The sequence below is a fragment of the Scyliorhinus canicula genome, chromosome 22, assembly GCF_902713615.1.
Source record: "Scyliorhinus canicula chromosome 22, sScyCan1.1, whole genome shotgun sequence".
Classification (NCBI taxonomy): domain Eukaryota; kingdom Metazoa; phylum Chordata; class Chondrichthyes; order Carcharhiniformes; family Scyliorhinidae; genus Scyliorhinus; species Scyliorhinus canicula.
In genome coordinates, this window is record NC_052167.1 from 1,254,544 (window position 1) to 1,271,423 (window position 16,880).

The window sequence follows — 16,880 nt, forward strand, 5'->3', positions numbered from 1 at the left end:
GAGAATAGGCTGCACAGCTGAAGGGCGATCGCAAAGATACGTCCAGACGAGGTAGACGGTTTGTCCCACGGAACACATCCATCGATAGCAGCCTTCATCTCTGCTCACCCCCACCTCTCCCCCCATGGTATTCAACAGTCTGAAAGGTGAGACATCTTCATCCACCATCCTCCTCATTGTGAAGAAGGTTAGAGAGGCGGGGGGGAGGAGGAGTCTTGCTAAATGAGGTTGGGACTGTAAAAATGGAGGCATTGCCAGACCAAGGGTCGGAGGCAGTCAGCAAGCTTTGCCCTGGGGTGATGGGTGAAAGGGATCTGAAGCGGGCCAGGATGCAGATCACAGAGTTCTGCGTGAGCACAAGATTAATGAGGGTGGAAGATTGGAGACTGACCAGGAGAGTATTAGAATAGCAAATTAAAGCTAATGCAATAATAATCTGATCATTTTTGGACGGTCAGGTGGCGCAGTGGTTACCTCACGGCGCTGCGGACCTGGGTTTGATCCCGGCCCCGGGTCACTGTCTGTGTGGAGTTTGCACTTTCTCCCTGTGTCTGCGTGGGTCTCACCCCCACAACCCAAAGATGTGCAGGGTGGGTGAATTGGCCACGCTAAAGTGCCCCTTAATTGGGAAAAGAAAAGAATTAGGAACGCAAAATTAATTAATTTTTTTTACTTTAGAATACCCAGTTCATTTTCTCCAATTAAGGGGCAATTTAATGTGGCCAATCCACCTAGCCTGCACATGTTTGGGTTGACCCGGACAGTGACCCAGAGCCGGGATCGAACCTGGGACCTGAGGGAGCAGTGCTAACCACTGCGCCGCATGCCGCCCTTACTCTAAATTTATTTTTTTAAATAATAATCTTTATTGTCACAAGTAAGCTTACATTAACATTGAAGTTACTGTGAAAATCCCCTAGTCACCACATTCCGGCGCCTGTTCGGGTACACAGAGGGAGAGTTCAGAATGTCCAAATTACCTAACAAGCGCGTCTTTCGGGACTTGTGGGAGGAAACCAAAGCACCCGGAGGAAACCCACGCTGACACGGGGAGAACGTGCAGACTCCGCACAGACAGTGAGCCAAGCCGGGAATCGAACCTGGGACCCTGGCGCTGTGAAGCAACAGTGCTAACCACTGTGCTACCGTGCTGCCCTTGTGTGCCCGGGTGAGGGTTTCAGCAGCAGATGAGCTCCGGTTGGGGTGAAAATAGGTGATGTTTTTGTGGCGGAAATACACCAGCCACACATTTGAGCTTGCGTTCCTTCTGTATGAATTCCAACTCCAGCGTAATAGTGCACAAAGCAAGCTTCAGATTGCTTCAAACCGTTAGGCTGGACAATAACTCTTCGGGAATTAGTCGGCAAAAATCGAGTGACATTTCAAAATGCACCACAGAGCATGTTTACACAATTTACTACATAATTCCAATTCCTCATCACGTTAGGCACACTGTGTAAATTTGACAGTGGAGGGAGACAAACTGAGACCAGCACATTGACGCGCGCGCACCCGCTGTGACATACTGCGACAAGCACTTACAATGACACACGCATGCTGAGAGACACGCGCATGCCGAGAGACACACGCATGCTGAGAGACACGCGCATGCCGAGAGACACACGCATGCCGAGAGACACACGCATGCCGAGAGACACACGCATGCCGAGAGACACGCGCACGCCGAGAGACACGCGCACGCCGAGAGACACGCGCACGCCGAGAGACACGCGCACGCCGAGAGACACGCGCACGCCGAGAGACACGCGCACGCCGAGAGACACGCGCACGCCGAGAGACACGCGCACGCCGAGAGACACGCGCACGCCGAGAGACACGCGCACGCCGAGAGACACGCGCACGCCGAGAGACACGCGCACGCCGAGAGACACGCACACGCCACTTAAAAGGCTCACAGTGCATACGAATGATCATATCATAGACAGTAGGGTTTCAGTGGGGTTGACCAGCGAACGACAGAATCACTCAATCTAGGAAAATTCCAGTTTGGCCACCAACAACCCCCCCCCCCCCCCCCCCCCCCCCTGCCTGCTCAACCTCTCGCCCCGCCTCTGTACGCTGGGATGGGAGGCTGCAGGCTGGGATCACTGCTGAAGCTCTGACCCTGTGTACAGAAGCTAAGAACGTGACTGAGCTCCGGTGCGGAATACTCGATGCTGGAATGTGATGCATAAATAATAGCCACATCAGTGTGCGCAGGCAACTTGCGGCCGTGGAACTGGACAGGCCAAAATATTTTTTTTGAGCTTCGGTAAGGTGTTTAGGCGAAAAGAGGAAGACCATGTCATTGCAATACCCAATAACTTCAGTATCCCGAAGTTACAGCTAACATCGAATTGAAGCAGTTCAGAATGGAAATGGTCTCGTGTTCCAGTCTGCACTCTGCCTTTGCAGTAACCTTCAGATATTGTCGGCTCTTTACACCATGATAGGCCGGAGTAGGATTGTTGGATAGGTTGGGGTGAGGAGGAGAGCTGTGGGCCGATTAAATATGAGCACGAAAAATGACAAATACAAAGGAAGGACACAAAAAGAACAGAGAGGGGAAGGTGAATGGTTGTGCGATTGGAGTCGTTAGTAATCAATGATCTGTTTCTGGCTCGGGCAGGGCCAATAGATTTTTTTTATATTTAAAGGGAATCGAGTGATGTCGGGATTGGGTGGAAAAGTGAAGTTGGTTTGGCCTAATCCTGCTCCTTTCCGATTCAGATCTGGTCACATTACAGGAAGAAAGTTTTTTTGAGGGCACGTACAATCGCATTCATCAAGACTTTACCTCGGTGACGGGCAACCTAGGCCAGTGAGTGGGCCGCAGGGGTGACCCTTCTTCATCTCAGTGGGCAGAAAGATTGAAATCGGGCATGTTCATTAACCGTGACGCCATGAATTAGATTAACTACATTTACTACATGCAGAATATTTCATAATGAGTTAGAGAAAATGCTTAATCATTGACATATTAATAGACCTATAATCAACTTCCTGAAAGTCCCGAAAGACGTGCTTGTTAGGTGAATTGTACATTCTGAATTCTCCCTCTGTGCACCCGAACAGACACCGGAATTTGGTGGCTAGGGGCTTTTCACAGTAACTTTATTGCAGTGTTAATGTAAGCCTACTTGTGACACTAATCAAGATTATTATTATTCAAACGGTAAAAACAAAATATTGACCCTTTGGACACTGAGGGAACGCACTGCTCTCACAGTCAATGTTGTGAGCAATCAGCACGCACCTCGCCTTGTTTTACGAGTGATTCACATCGATCAGACCGGTAGGAAAAAGATTATGTGGACGGTAATCAGCGGAACGTGGCAACCCTACGTGGGGGCAGCAGTCAACAAAATTTCTCCTGGGCCGCACTTAGAACGCAGATTGGCTGCCATGTGGCCCCCAGGCCGCAGGGTGTCCACTACTGCATTACATCATTGTCTAGAGGATTGACCTTCTGGATTATATCACTGTCAAACCAGCGGGTTGTGAGAATCTGGAATGCCCGGCCTGGGAAGGTAGTGAAGGCGGGAAACCTCACAACCCTTAAAAATCACGGGATGAGCACTTGAAACACCATCACATTCAAGGAAATGGGGCAAGAGCTGGCAAGTGGGGTTAGCACGAGATGAGGGGTAGTTATTGTCGGTGCAGACTCGATGGGACGAAGGGCCTTTTCCGCGCTGTACGGCTCTATGAGCCCATACTAGAGAGGACACAGGGAGAATTACAAGTTTGTGGCCAGGAATGGAGAAGGTTATCAGTGAAGGGAGATTGGACAGGCGTGGATTTCGTGGGACAGTGGAGGCTATGGGGAGATTTAATTAAGGTGTATAAAATTCCAGTGGATAGGAAGTACCTAGTTTCCTTCACACAAGAGGCCAATAATCAGGGAAGCATAGATTTAAAGTAATGGTAAAGATTAAAGGGGAGTTGAGAACTTTCTTCACCTAGAGGATGATGAGGATCTGGAACTGAGTACCTGAAAGGTCATTGAAAACAAAAAGCTTTCATTGCATTTAGGAATATACATTTGACAAGCCATAATTGACAGGGCTATGGTCAAGTGCTGGAAGGGGCAATTGGCCTGGATAGCTCTTTTGCCGCAAGCACTGACCTGATGGGCTGAATGGCCTCCTGTGTGTCTGGGTTTTATGTTTGACAGTATGCCATGCCAGCCATTGACAGTGAAGTCCCAGGCTCAATATCTCCAGGACCTCAAACCGTACATTCTGGCCCAGAAGATTTATCCTTCTGCTCCCCCTTGTAAACATGGAACGGGCTCACACGTCCGTGTGCAGCACTCTTTTCGAGATTGCCAAGGACTCCACAGCACTTTCGCTTCCTCTGGGTGAATGAGATGGCCAAGTGCAGCAGCAAGTTGAATGAGCGGTCAGTCGGATTAAGATGGTGTTGGTTGACTTTTGCTCGAAGACACCAGAATTATCGGGTGCACGTCAAAATGTTCGGAGGCATTTTTGTGTTTCTATTTCCACTTGATCAAGAAAACAGACCTTGATATAAAGTGGGATTGAAAGACAGCACCTCCAGTGGTGCAGCTCGGTGCTGCATGAGGGTGTCCACCTAGATGATGTGTTCAGGTAGTTGGGAGTGGAATTTGATTACAAATCAGTCGAACACTTTAGGTTGGGCCTATACCCAATCACACTGAAGGAGGGGCCTTGAACAATAGTAAAGTAAGTAGCAAAGTCACCACACTCCCAGATGACCACAGGCTGTTTTCCCCTTTGAGGGGGAGAGCTGACTGGTGGTGATTCGACCCGAGGATCACCACGCCTCAGGCAAGGGGGCAAGGTTGAGAAGGCGGCGGGACCTTTATCTCAGCCAGGACGGGAATTGAACCCTGGCCTTGATCTGCATCTCGAACCAGCTGCATAGCTAAGCAAGCTAAACCACCCCCATGATGAGTATGGATACTGAATACACTAATAATAAAATTCCTCTCGCCTTTCCTAACAGAAAGAAGTCTTACAACACTAGGTTAAAGTCCAACATGTTTGTTTCAAACACTAGCTTTCGGAGCACTGCTCCTTCCTCAGGTGAATGAAGAGGTATGTTCCAGAAACATATATATAGACAAAGTCAAAGATGCCAGACAATGCTTAGAATGCGAGCATTTGCAGGTAATTAAGTCTTTACAGATCCAGAGATAGGGGTAACCCCAGGTTAAAGAGGTGTGAGTTGTCTCAAGCCAGTTGGTAGGATTTCGCAAGCCCAGGCCAGATGGTGGGGGGAGAATGTAATGCGACATGACTCCCAGGTCCCGGTTGAAGCCGTACTCATGTGTGCGGAACTTGGCTATAAGTTTCTGCTCAGCCATTCTGCGTTGTCGCGCGTCCTGAAGGCCGCCTTGGAGAACGCTTACCCGGAGATCAGAAGTTGAATGCCCTTGACTGCTGAAGTGTTCCCCGACTGGAAGGGAACATTCCTGCCTGGTGATTGTCGCGCGATGCCCGTTCATTCGTTGTCGCAGTGTCTGCATGGTCTCGCCAATGTACCACGCTTCGGGGCATCCTTTCCTGCAGCGTATGAGGTAGACAACGTTGGCCGAGTCGCACAAGTATGTACCGCGTACCTGGTGGGTGGTGTTCTCACGTGTAATGGTGGTATCCATGTCAATGATCTGGCACGTCTTGCAGAGATTGCCATGGCAGGGTTGTGTGGTGTCGTGGTAGCTGTTCTGAAGGCTACCTCGTTTCTGGAGCAAACCTCTTAATTCACCTGAAGAAGGAGCCGTGCTCCGAAAGCTAGTGTTTGAAACAAATCTGTTGGACTTTAACCTGGTGTTGTAAGACTTCTTACTGTGCTCACCCCAGTCCAACGCCGGCATCTCCACATCTTTCCTAACAGAGGCATTAACCCATTTTCATTCCCAATCGGTAATGTTGCACAGCTACCCTAACTAGACACAACAAACCAGGAGCGCAGTGTGTTTTTTAAAAAACTACTTTGGATGAAAAGAACAGTAGGGTTGTGTACTTATGGATTTAAATAGTGAAACCTTTTTAAGGATCCCAAGTTGACTCATAGATTAACCTGAAAAGAAATAAGGTCTGTTTCCGCTCAGCACTTTTTTTTTCTGCACCTAAGTGCTTAGCAACAAAACAATTTGCCTTTGTGAAGGAAAAGCAATCTTGTGGGTTTCAAGATGATGTGTTTTGCAGGTGACTTTCACTAACTCCGCAGGTCCTCTTGTTAACTAGAGAGCTTGTTAACTCAAGTACCTGACATCTCTCGTCACTTTTAACCATAAACAACAACTTGTATTTATGTAGCGCCTTTCACAGAGTAATACATTGCAAAGCACCTCATGGAAGAAACACGAGGCAGAGTTGAACAATGAGCCCTGCGGTATATCAGTGCAGGAGGCCCCAAAGCTCAGTCACAGAGGTAGGCTTGAAGGACCATCGTAAACCACGAAGAGAGGTGGCGGGGTTCAAAGAGGGAATTTCGGAGCTTCGGGTCAAGGCACCTGAAGGCATGGCTGCCAGTGATGGAGTGATAAAAATCGGGGTTGCTCAGAAAGCCAGAATTCAAGGCGCGCAGATATTTTGGAAGGTTGAGGGGCTGGAGGAGAATACAGAGATAGGGAGGGTACAAGCCACGGAGGGATTTGCAAACGAGCGTGAGAACTTTAAAACTGTTTGACCGTGAGTCGGTGTAGGCCAGCGAGCACAGGGGTGACAGGTGAACAGGATTTGGCACAAGTAAATATGCTCAACTTGTAGCCACAATGAGTAGTCCATTCAGCCCATCAAGCCTCGTCCACCATACAGTTAGATCTTGGTTGATTGGACACTTCAATGCCTCTTTTAAAATAAATTTAGAGTACTCAATTATTTTTTTCCAATTAAGAGGCGCGTGGCCAGTCCACCTACCCTGCACACCTTTAGGTTGTGGGGATGAAACTCAGGCAGGCATGGGGAGAATGTCCAAACTCCACAGACGGTGATCTGGGATCGAACCCGGACCCTCAGCACTGTGCTAACCACTGTGCCACCATGCCGCCCAACTTCAATGCCTTTTACCCACACTATCCCCATAACCATTTACTGTTAATCAGAAATCTATCAATCTCTACCTTGAACATACAAATTGATGGAGCTTCCACAGCCCTCTTGAGGTAGAGAATTCCAAAGATCCACACCCATCTGTCGAGAAATTTCTCCTCATCTCAGTCCTAAGCAGCTTTCCCCTAATTTTGAAATTAGGCGCCTGCCTCCAGCACCTCTCTGGAGGTTTTAGATCAGAATGCAAATTTTAACCCAAGACTAAATCTTCACCAGATGCGTCAGGCTGGTGAAGTGGTTAGCACTCTCGTGTCTTGAGTCAGGAGGGTATGGGTTCATGTTCAAGATGTGAGCAGATGATTGCCGCTGTTACTTCAGCTCAGTATTGACGGAGAAATGCGCTGTCAGAGAGGATACTTTCCAGATGAGGCCTTAGTAGGGCTCTCCCATCTGCCTGTATAGCTGATGCCAAAGATCCTTTAGGTTTTATTTTGTGAAGGGCAGGGGAGTTCTCCTAATGTCCTGGCCAACACCACGTGACTTTCCGATCATTGCCACTGCCGTTCATTGGATCATGCTGTGTTCTAACGGGCTGACATGTTTGACTGCAAAATACTGACTGCACTTGGCTGTTATGTTGGCTGTGAAGTGATCTGAGGATTGGAAAGGATCCTGTACAAATGCAAGTTCTTTACTTTCATACTCTCTTCATCAATATTCTCACTCTCTCTTTTCTCCTCTCACCCTCTCCACTAACTTGTTCAAGGATGTTGTCCTTTGGATGCCGCTAACAGTTTGACAATATGTCCGAGTGTGTTCCCCACACGTGGACCTAGATTGTGTCAGAATCCTTCCTGTTTATTTCCTTTGCTCCCATTTATTTTATTATTTTGGTCCGTGGGCCCATAATCGGGATGTGCCTTTAAGCAGAAGACAAACAGTTGATACAGCTGCTTTCCAGAACAGTGGGCTCCCAGGTTTTGTATTCTGGAGAGGAGAAGCCAGACTCCTGGGCACTGAGTGTATCTTAGGAATCTGCTTTGGAGGGACTCTGTTCAATGGTTAACTGGCAACCAGTGGGTTGGCCAGGGACGGCATTCTGCCTGACAATGGTCAGCGATTGGTTCCTGTACGATGCTTTCTGAGAGAACTCAGCAGAAGTGTTCAGAGCTTGGAAGTGAAAGGAGCTCTCGCTCGCTCTCTCCCTCTCCTGCTGGCTGAAGTGAAAGAACTGCTCTATTGGTCTGAAAGCAGTGAGTGTGCCTGGCACACCCTTTGTTGTGAACCTGAAATGATGCTGATTCAGCAGAGGAAGTAGACAACCTTACCAGAAAAAAAACCTACTCAAGCCTAGAAGGAAGAAGTACCAAACCAAAAGCCTGAACTCCAGAAAGACATTGACTGAAGGTCATTGTGCTTCAAAGATCCCTGTTCTTTCATTTTTATTTATAGCCACCCTTTCTCCCCTGTGTTGTTTGTATGTCAGTGTGAGTGTGGATAGCGGGGCGAGTTAAATGGGGGCAACGAGCGCTTTGGAAAGGGGTAGCAGATAGTGTCATGACACCCTGGGCTAGTGCATGGTCAATTCTAGCCCCACTTGACCCGGAATCACAGCAAAGGTAGAATTAGATTTTATTTGAAAATACCCGAGGTTCTTGGCTGAGCCGAATAAACTTCAGTCACTAGGTTTGTGATTTTGAAACACAAGTAATGTTTTATTATGTGCAGAATTATAATTGAATGGACAGAAAATGTAACTGACTAAAAATAAAAAAAATGGGAGCAAAGGAAATAACAGGAAGGACTCTGACAAGAGTGAATTATTTGATGACAGATTTATTTCAATGGCCGAGCTGAAACTTATGTTTCACGTGCACCTCCAGAGCTGGATTTGTGATCAGGAGCAATCGGAATATCACGGGACCTCTCACTCCTGATTCCGGGGGTGAAGGGGTTGTCTGAAGTTTGAGCAGCTTGGGCCTACACCCTTTAGAGTTTAGAAGAATGAGAGGTGGTCGTATTGCAAAATGTAAGATTCTGAGGGGACTTGACAGGGTGGATGCTGAGAGGATGTTTCTGCTTGTCGGGGAGTCCAGATCTCGACGAGACAGTTTATGTCTCCCATTTAAGACAGAGGTGAGGAGAAATGTTTTCTCTCAGGGAGTCGTTAGTCTGTGGAATTCTCTACCGCAGGGAGCAGTGGAGGCTGGGTCATTGATTATGTTCAAGGCCGAGTGAGATAGATTTTAGATCGACAAGAGAGTCAAGAGTTATGTGAGGGGAGGGGTGGGTGGGGAGGAGAGCAGGCAGGTGAGTGGGGTTGAGGCCACAATCATATTAGCCGTGATATTATTGAATGGTGGAGCAGGCTCGAAGCCTACTCCTGCCCCTGAAATCTTGCACATCTGACTTGGCTGAATGTTGTTTTTCTGCCGTCATTAAGCCCACTCTTGCTGGGGTTTATTTTAGCCCGCCTACCCTCAGCACTGACTGGGAGTTGAGTCGAGTAGCTTGCCAATGAGTAAGGGCCTGAGGTTCAGACTGTCTTTGCCCAAAAACACTAATTTGGGGACACATGTGAATTGCCTACAGTGATCTCGTCAAACGTCATTGGTCATAGCTTTCATTGTACTGAGAAACATGCAGAAGGAGGCCATTCATCCCATTGTGCCACTTCTGGCTCCTTCATACCCATTTCAGCTGTTACATTCCAGATCGCAATTACCCATTACCCCCCCCCCCCCCCCCCCCCCCCCCCAACCTTCGCAGTTCAGCATTGTCTGTCTACCAAGTAGCCTAAACACTGTGCAATGCTAATGTGGGCAAGTTGTCTATTTCGGCTGACTCTGTCACACTCAGCAACTCTGCTTAAAACCTCTGCTCTCTCTCTCTCTCTCCCGAATGTTTTCTTCCCAGGGGCGAATGAGGAAGATGAGGGTGACGACATGCTGTTGAAGCACAGGAAGGAGTTCTGGTGGTTTCCCCACATGTGGAGCCACATGCAGCCACATCTCTTCCACAACGAGACCGTTTTAGCCGAGCAGATGAAACTGAACAAGCAGTTTGCGCTGGTAAGTTGGGAGTTTGGATTCCTCCCCCCACCCCAAATCCATTCTGGGAAAGCCAGTGAGGACTCTGCAAAGCCAACTTTCATTGCCTGTTCTACAGATCTTGGATTGTCAAAACCTGCCTGATGCCCAACTCCGTTTAACAGACTCAATCAAAATATTTAAATTTGTCAAATTGCATATTGCTACAGCACAGGAGGAGGCCGTTCAGCACATTATACCTGTGCTAGCTCTTTGGTAGAACGACCAAATTAGACCGACAGGCCTGTTCTTTCACCATCGCCCTGAAATTCACATCCCTGCAAATATTTATCCAATTTCCTTTTGAACGTTACTATTTAATCTGCTGCCTCCACCCTTACAGGCAGTGCATTCCAGATCATGTTACCTCATTATGTTTATAAACAAATTCCTCGTGTTGCTTCTGGTTGCGTTGTCAGTCATCCTACATTAATGTTTAATGGTTCCCGGCATTTCAGCCTTTGGAAGCAGTTTCTATTTATTTGCTCATCAAAGCGCTTCAAGATTTTGAACAAATCTCCCCTTGGCCTTCTCAGCTCTACAGATAATGAGCCCACCTTCGCTCGCTCCCCCACATTACTCCAGATTCTTAACCCACAAACCATTCCAGTAAACCCTTCACCAACCTCTCTGGGATCGAAGAGGAGAAGAGAGGCACTTGCTCCAAGTAAACGTACTGTTGGGCTACCCAAAAGCGTATCCAGTAGGAATGGCCGAGAACTCAGTTCTCGGCACGCCCCCACCCCCACCCGCCAGATCTACCCCTATCTAGAAAGGGAGCTTTGCTCTGGAGGGAGCTTTTCTCCACGTCAAATGAAGCCTAAAACAATGTGTTGAACACAAAGTGCTTAAGGTGGGAAGATGCTGCAGCCTTCAACCCAATCTGTACAGACTTGATTTGGAAAACGTCGGGGACGGACGTTTCTAATTTTTTAGGCAGAATGGCGCCAAGGGCAGGAAAAGCAATGTTGAAGTCGCTGGTTCCAATGGTGGTTTTCTTCACTGGTTCGTAGATCAAACAAACTGAAGGGGCAGATTCCACGTCGTTACCCTGTCCGCGACTTGAGTTTTAAGGGTGCCAGGCTCACCCTCCATCCATCCCCCAGCACTGCCCGGGCCTGACCCACTACCCCCTGAGTGATGCACTCACCTGAACACGGCAGGGTCCCAGGTTCGATTCCCGGCTTGGGTCATTGTCTGTGCGGAGTCTGCACAGTGTCTCCCAGTGTCTGTGTGAGTTTCCTCCCGGGTGCTCCGGTTTCCTCCCACGAGTCCCAAAAGACGTGCTGTTGGGTGAATTGGACATTCTGAATTCTCCCTCTGTGTACCCGAACAGGTGCCGGAATCTGGCGACTAGGGAATTTCACAGTAACTTCATTGCAGTGTTAATGTAAGCCTACTTGTGACAATAATAAGGATTATTATTAAATCCATCAATCTCACCCCCCGCCCACCCCCACACCCCCCATTTGAAATAATGCTTCCTGACGTCATTCCTGGACAGCCCGGTTCTAATATAAGTTTATATCCATTGTTCTGCTCTTCCCCCTAAAGAGGGAATACTTTCTCTCTGTCTACCCTGTTGAATCTTTCAATCCTCTTCAATGCCTCAATTCGAGCGCCCTTGGTCTTGTGTATTCAAGGAGACACAAGCCCGGTCGCGCAACCTATACTCGAAACCAGCCTTTCAAGCCCAAACAGGGAATCAAAAACTGGAGAATTTTGATACAATGCCAAGGGTTTGAAAAAAGAGCCTAGTTAAACTGCCAAACAAAGTGGCTTCATGAGTAGCCATTCTTTGTACAAAATCTTTGGAAATGCAGGGCCCAAATTAATCTTCGAAAGCTTGCAATTTCTATAATTTGCCCATGGTTCACTTTGACTCAATACGGAAAGAGAAACATTCTGGGAGTTTTCACATTATTCCCCCCCCACCCCCGTGTCTGCGTGGGTCTCACCCTCACAACCCAAAAAGATGTGCAGTTGTAGGTGGATTGCCCACGCTAAGTTTCCCCTTAATTGGAAAAATGTATTCCTTCATGGGATATTGGGCAACATTCGTTGACCATCCCTAATTGACCTTGAAATGAGCTAAGGCAGTGAGCAGCCCTTGAACGGAATGATTTGCTGGGCCATTTCAGAGGGTACTGAAGTGTCAACTACATTGCTGTGGGTCTGGAGTCACATGTAGGCCGGACCTGATAAGGGCGGCAAATTTCATTCCTTTAAGGACATTCGGGAACCAGATGAGTTTTTAGCAACCATCGATGATCGTTTCACCATGGCAAAGACTAACTTAAGATTCATTTAATAAATCTGGAATATAAAGTTTCACCAGATGTTGTGGTAGGATTTGAACTCCTATCCCCAGAGCATTAACCCTGGACCTCTGGATTCCTGGTTCAGTGACATTACCATCTGTCCCAGCTTCAGTACGTTTGTATTCGATTAACCCTTTGCCACCCATGGCCATTGCTAATGTTTCCTGACAGTAAGTGTCGGTAATTAAAAAGAGCAATGTGATGAAGCAGATTGTTTTTTTTAAATATAAATTTAGAGTACCCAATTCTTTTTTACCCAATGAAGGGGCAATTTAGCGTGGTTAATCCACCTAACCAGCACATCATTGGGTTGTGGGGGTGAGACCCACTCAAACACGGGGAGAATGTGCAAACTCCACATGGACAGTGACCCGGGGCCGGGATCGAACCTGGGACCTCAGCGCCGTGAGGCAGTAGTGCTAACCACTGCGCCACCTTGCCACCCAAGGTTAAAAACACGTGTTCCAAATGCAGTAATTTTCTGGGTAGAATTTTGCTTCTTTGTTAACAGACCTTCGAGACAGCAGTGTGGACTTATATTAAAGAAAATGTTAAGTGACTGCCATTCCGATCCTCTGCTATATTTTCTGGAAAGCATTCCATTGGGACTTGGGCCGTGGGAGCAGGCTAATTAACAGGCTGAACTGCTCTCAAAGCTCTTCTTAAAACATAAACCCAAGAAAAGGAGAAAGTATCGTCACTGGAATGTGAAACAGATGATTTATACTGTGGGCCCACAGAACATTAGATTTCTTTTTAACAAGTCTGATTAATTACCTGCAAATTATTTCACAACATGACTTATATTCGTGGGCCTTTATGGAACTAACGTCTTGGGGATTTAAAAAAAAAGTTTTATGGCAGAATATGCTTTTTTTCTGGACAGCTTAATGACTTCCACAGAGGATTCAGTGGGGGTCAGCCAGGCTTATATAGGAGGACCAAATGAAATAGGAATGCTGCCCTTTTCATGCCACATCTCCGTCAAGTGAGCTGATCTCAACGGGTTATTTGCCACCTTGGGGAAGCTTCTCCAGTTTGCCTCCCGTGCAGTTAGCAAACCCCCCCCCCCCCCACACCCCTCACCCGACCATTACGCCTATCCCCAGATTGAATGTGCACACTTTAGGTGAGTATAGGCACATCGTTTCCTGTGCTTGCCCACTATGGATGCAGGCCGCCTGGGCAACATATGTGCAGACAACTGGTACACGGACAGGGGTGGAATGGGGAGCTTTTCGTTTGGCTCAGCGAAATGCTAGGAGCCAGAGCACAGTGGTCGAGTGGCTGCTGGAAAACCAATTCAGTAGTAGCTCTCAGAAAGGACTTGCTTAAGCAATTGGGAAAGGGAACAGCACCGTGGTTGGGGAGGGGGGGAGGGGGGGGCAGGCAATGGAGAAAGTGTAGAGGGAGTGGGTCCAATCAGATAGCTCTTTCAAAGATCTGGCATTAGGCATGAGGGGCTGAGTGGCCTCCATCTGTGTTGTATGCTCCAATGTGGAACTATACCATAACTGAGTAAGGGGAAGGAGAAAAGTGATCAGAAAATAATAAGAAAATATGGCCTTTTCATAGAATTCAAAATAACAAACTAATCTGTCTTTGATGTGCAGTTCCAGAAGAAAAGTCCAATGCTGTCGTGTCTGCCCTCAGCTCGAGCTGGTATATAGAGCGCTTGTTCTAGAGCTTTGAGGGGTCAGCTTTGCGACCACAGGTTAGAATGGGATTTCCTTCTTCAGTTAATCAAAGCGTTTTATGGCTTTAACCTGTCTCCTCCTCAGCTGTAATGCACACACGAGTGCACAACTACTTTGCAGTGAGGCAACGTGGGAAATGTCCAAGCAAACTTTGTGCAAATGAAGACAAATGCCCCTTTCGGTAATATCAACCCCATTCTCTGTGCTCCTTTAACCTTCAAACATTTACTATTCCTGGCAATCAGGCTGGGGTGTGCAAAGGCCCAAATCCTGATTTATTTATTTTTTTCTTGTTCGTTCATGGGACGTGGGCTCACTGGCTAGTCCAGCATTAGTTGCCCATCCCTAATTGCCCTTGAGATGGTGGATCTGAGCTGCCATCTTGAACTGCTGCAGTCCATGTGGTGTAGACACTGTTACGATCCCAGTTATAGCTGAAGACCCCAGAATTGAACCCTGGCTCAAAATACTGGTAACTTTTTATATGTAGAGGAAGAGTCATAGGACCCCAAATTACTTTTAACGAGAAAAATGCATTTGTTAAACATGAAAAAAATTAGATTATAATACAATACTCCTTTGCTCCCCCCTTAGCTTAACAAATACACACAGGTTTTAAGATTAACATGGATGACAAAGTACATTTGAAGATACAATGGTCCCATTGACATACAAAGTCCCTTTGGCACATGCAGTATGACTGTGGCCAAATACTCATTCCTTTCTGACACCCCAAGGGAATGTCTGTGGATGCCTCCTCCAAGCCCCCCCCCCCCCCCCTGACGATTGACACATAAGAGCTTCCAAACTCTAATCCCCAAATCACACTTTAAAATCTCTCTCAAGCATGCTTTCCATTCGAGGTTTACATTCCAAAATCCGTTCTACATTTTCCAAAAGACTCTTGTGAACATAGCTTCTGCTCCACTTTTACCAGCGAACCCAGACCACAATTTTACACCTCAACCCCTTTCAGGATTCCTTGCTCTTCAGGATCCTACACAAACTCTGAGATCCAGCCAATTACTTTAAAATTTGTTTCACCGACTGTAGTGAAACGTTCCAAACTTTCGGATTACTTTAGAAACCTATTTTCTCTCTAACTGGTTCCTTCTCAGTTTTGTCTGTGTGACCCTGCTCTTATTCCGGGGCCGGGATTCTCCACTACCCGGCGGGGTGGGGGGGGGGTCCCGGTGTGATGGAGTGGCGTGAACCACTCCGGCGTCAGGCCGCCCCAAAGGTGCGGAAGTCTCATGACAGCGGCGAGACTTTGCATCCATCGCGGGCCGGAGAATCGCCAGGGTGGGGGGGGGGGGGGGGTGGCCGCCGACTGGCGTGGAGCGATTCCCGCCCCGGCCAAAGTTCTGGTGGCGGAGAATTCGGAACACGGCGGGGCCGGGATTGACGCCGGCCCCCGCCGATTCTCCGACCTGGGGTCGGAGAATCCCGCCCCAGGTTTCTAAAACCAACCTTTCCTCCAGCGCTTGCTTTCTTTGCACATTACTCCGTTGTAGAACTTCTCTTGCCTTGACCAGAGCTGAGAGAAGTTTCCTCTCCGGCTGTCTGTCTGTAACCGCTCTGGCTTCAGTTTTAAAGAAAAAACGTAAGAACAAAGTAAAGCTTTTTTTAATCATAGAATGTACAGTGCAGAAGAAGGCCATTTGGCCCATCGAGTCTGCTCCGGCCCTTGTAAAGAGCACCCCAACCAACCCCACATTGGGTGGCTGTGAGTGAATATGGATAGACTGCTTGTCAGAAGAGTCGGTGCGGACTCGATGGGCCGAATGGCCTCCTTCTGCACTGTAGGGATTTTATGATGATCTCTGCTCTCCTCCAGCTCCACCTCTCGCTATTCCAAACTGGTGGATGTGCTTTCAGCTACCGGGTCCTGAGCTCTGGCATTCCCTCTCTAAACTCTTCTGGCTCTCTATTTCTCGTCCTCTAAGACACTCCTTAAAACCTACCTCTGAGCAAACGTCTGATCACCCATTGTAACACCCCCTTGGCTGTTTCAGTGATGAATATTGTGCGATAACGCTCCCGAGAAGCATACCTGCTTCAAAGGCAGTAGATGAATGCGAACTGTTGGTTCCATGAACCTGTTAATTTTAAACAATTTTCAAGGAATTGCAGATGAATTTGTTCAGTGGTCATCGGCCAGGACCCCAAGGTTATTCCAGGAAGATGGTGTTTATTATTAAGGCAAAGGCTCTCTTCCAAGTAAACTGGGCAGAAATCTCTGTCTCGATTTGTCGATTTACATTAACAGAATGGACGGGATCCCTCAGGAGATTCATTAATGGACCTAAACATCTCAGCGAACTGTTTTGTTCCATTCGGAGCAATGCACAACCTAAAAATGGTTTTCGTCTTCAATTATTTTGCCCGTTTCTGGAAAGAGTCTTGTGCACTATTGGTGTAGTTCACTAAGGGAGTCTGAGTTGCTGTAGCAACCTGCAATTTTAAGTTCCTTTTCAGCCTGGATCTATGGGAGTGATAGTAGAAACTCCCAACTTTCTTTCTCTCACATGGCTGATGAGGAATCTCTCTGCCCCTTAACACCCGCCATTTGCAGGTTGATAAAACCATCTGTTTGGCCTTGTTGCGATCGCACCTTTCTTGGCCACCATGACCTGGGGAGTGACTCGAACCCAGGGTTTCTGGCTCAGAAGCTCGGCCGCGACCCACTGCGCCACAGGACCATCCCCAGATGCAATTACCAGAACTCAA

The 16,880-nt window shown here is 47.8% G+C and overlaps 1 protein-coding gene across 3 annotated transcripts in view; it reads left to right on the top strand.

Moving 5' to 3' along the window:
• Positions 1–16,880, top strand: part of ndst2a (N-deacetylase/N-sulfotransferase (heparan glucosaminyl) 2a) — a 544,670-nt gene that overhangs the window by 483,879 nt on the left and 43,911 nt on the right. For all 3 annotated transcript variants that reach the window (XM_038782800.1, XM_038782799.1, XM_038782801.1), the window contains one exon: positions 9,960–10,114. In XM_038782800.1, the coding sequence (XP_038638728.1) occupies positions 9,960–10,114 (155 nt within the window). The remainder of the gene's footprint in view (positions 1–9,959; positions 10,115–16,880) is intronic.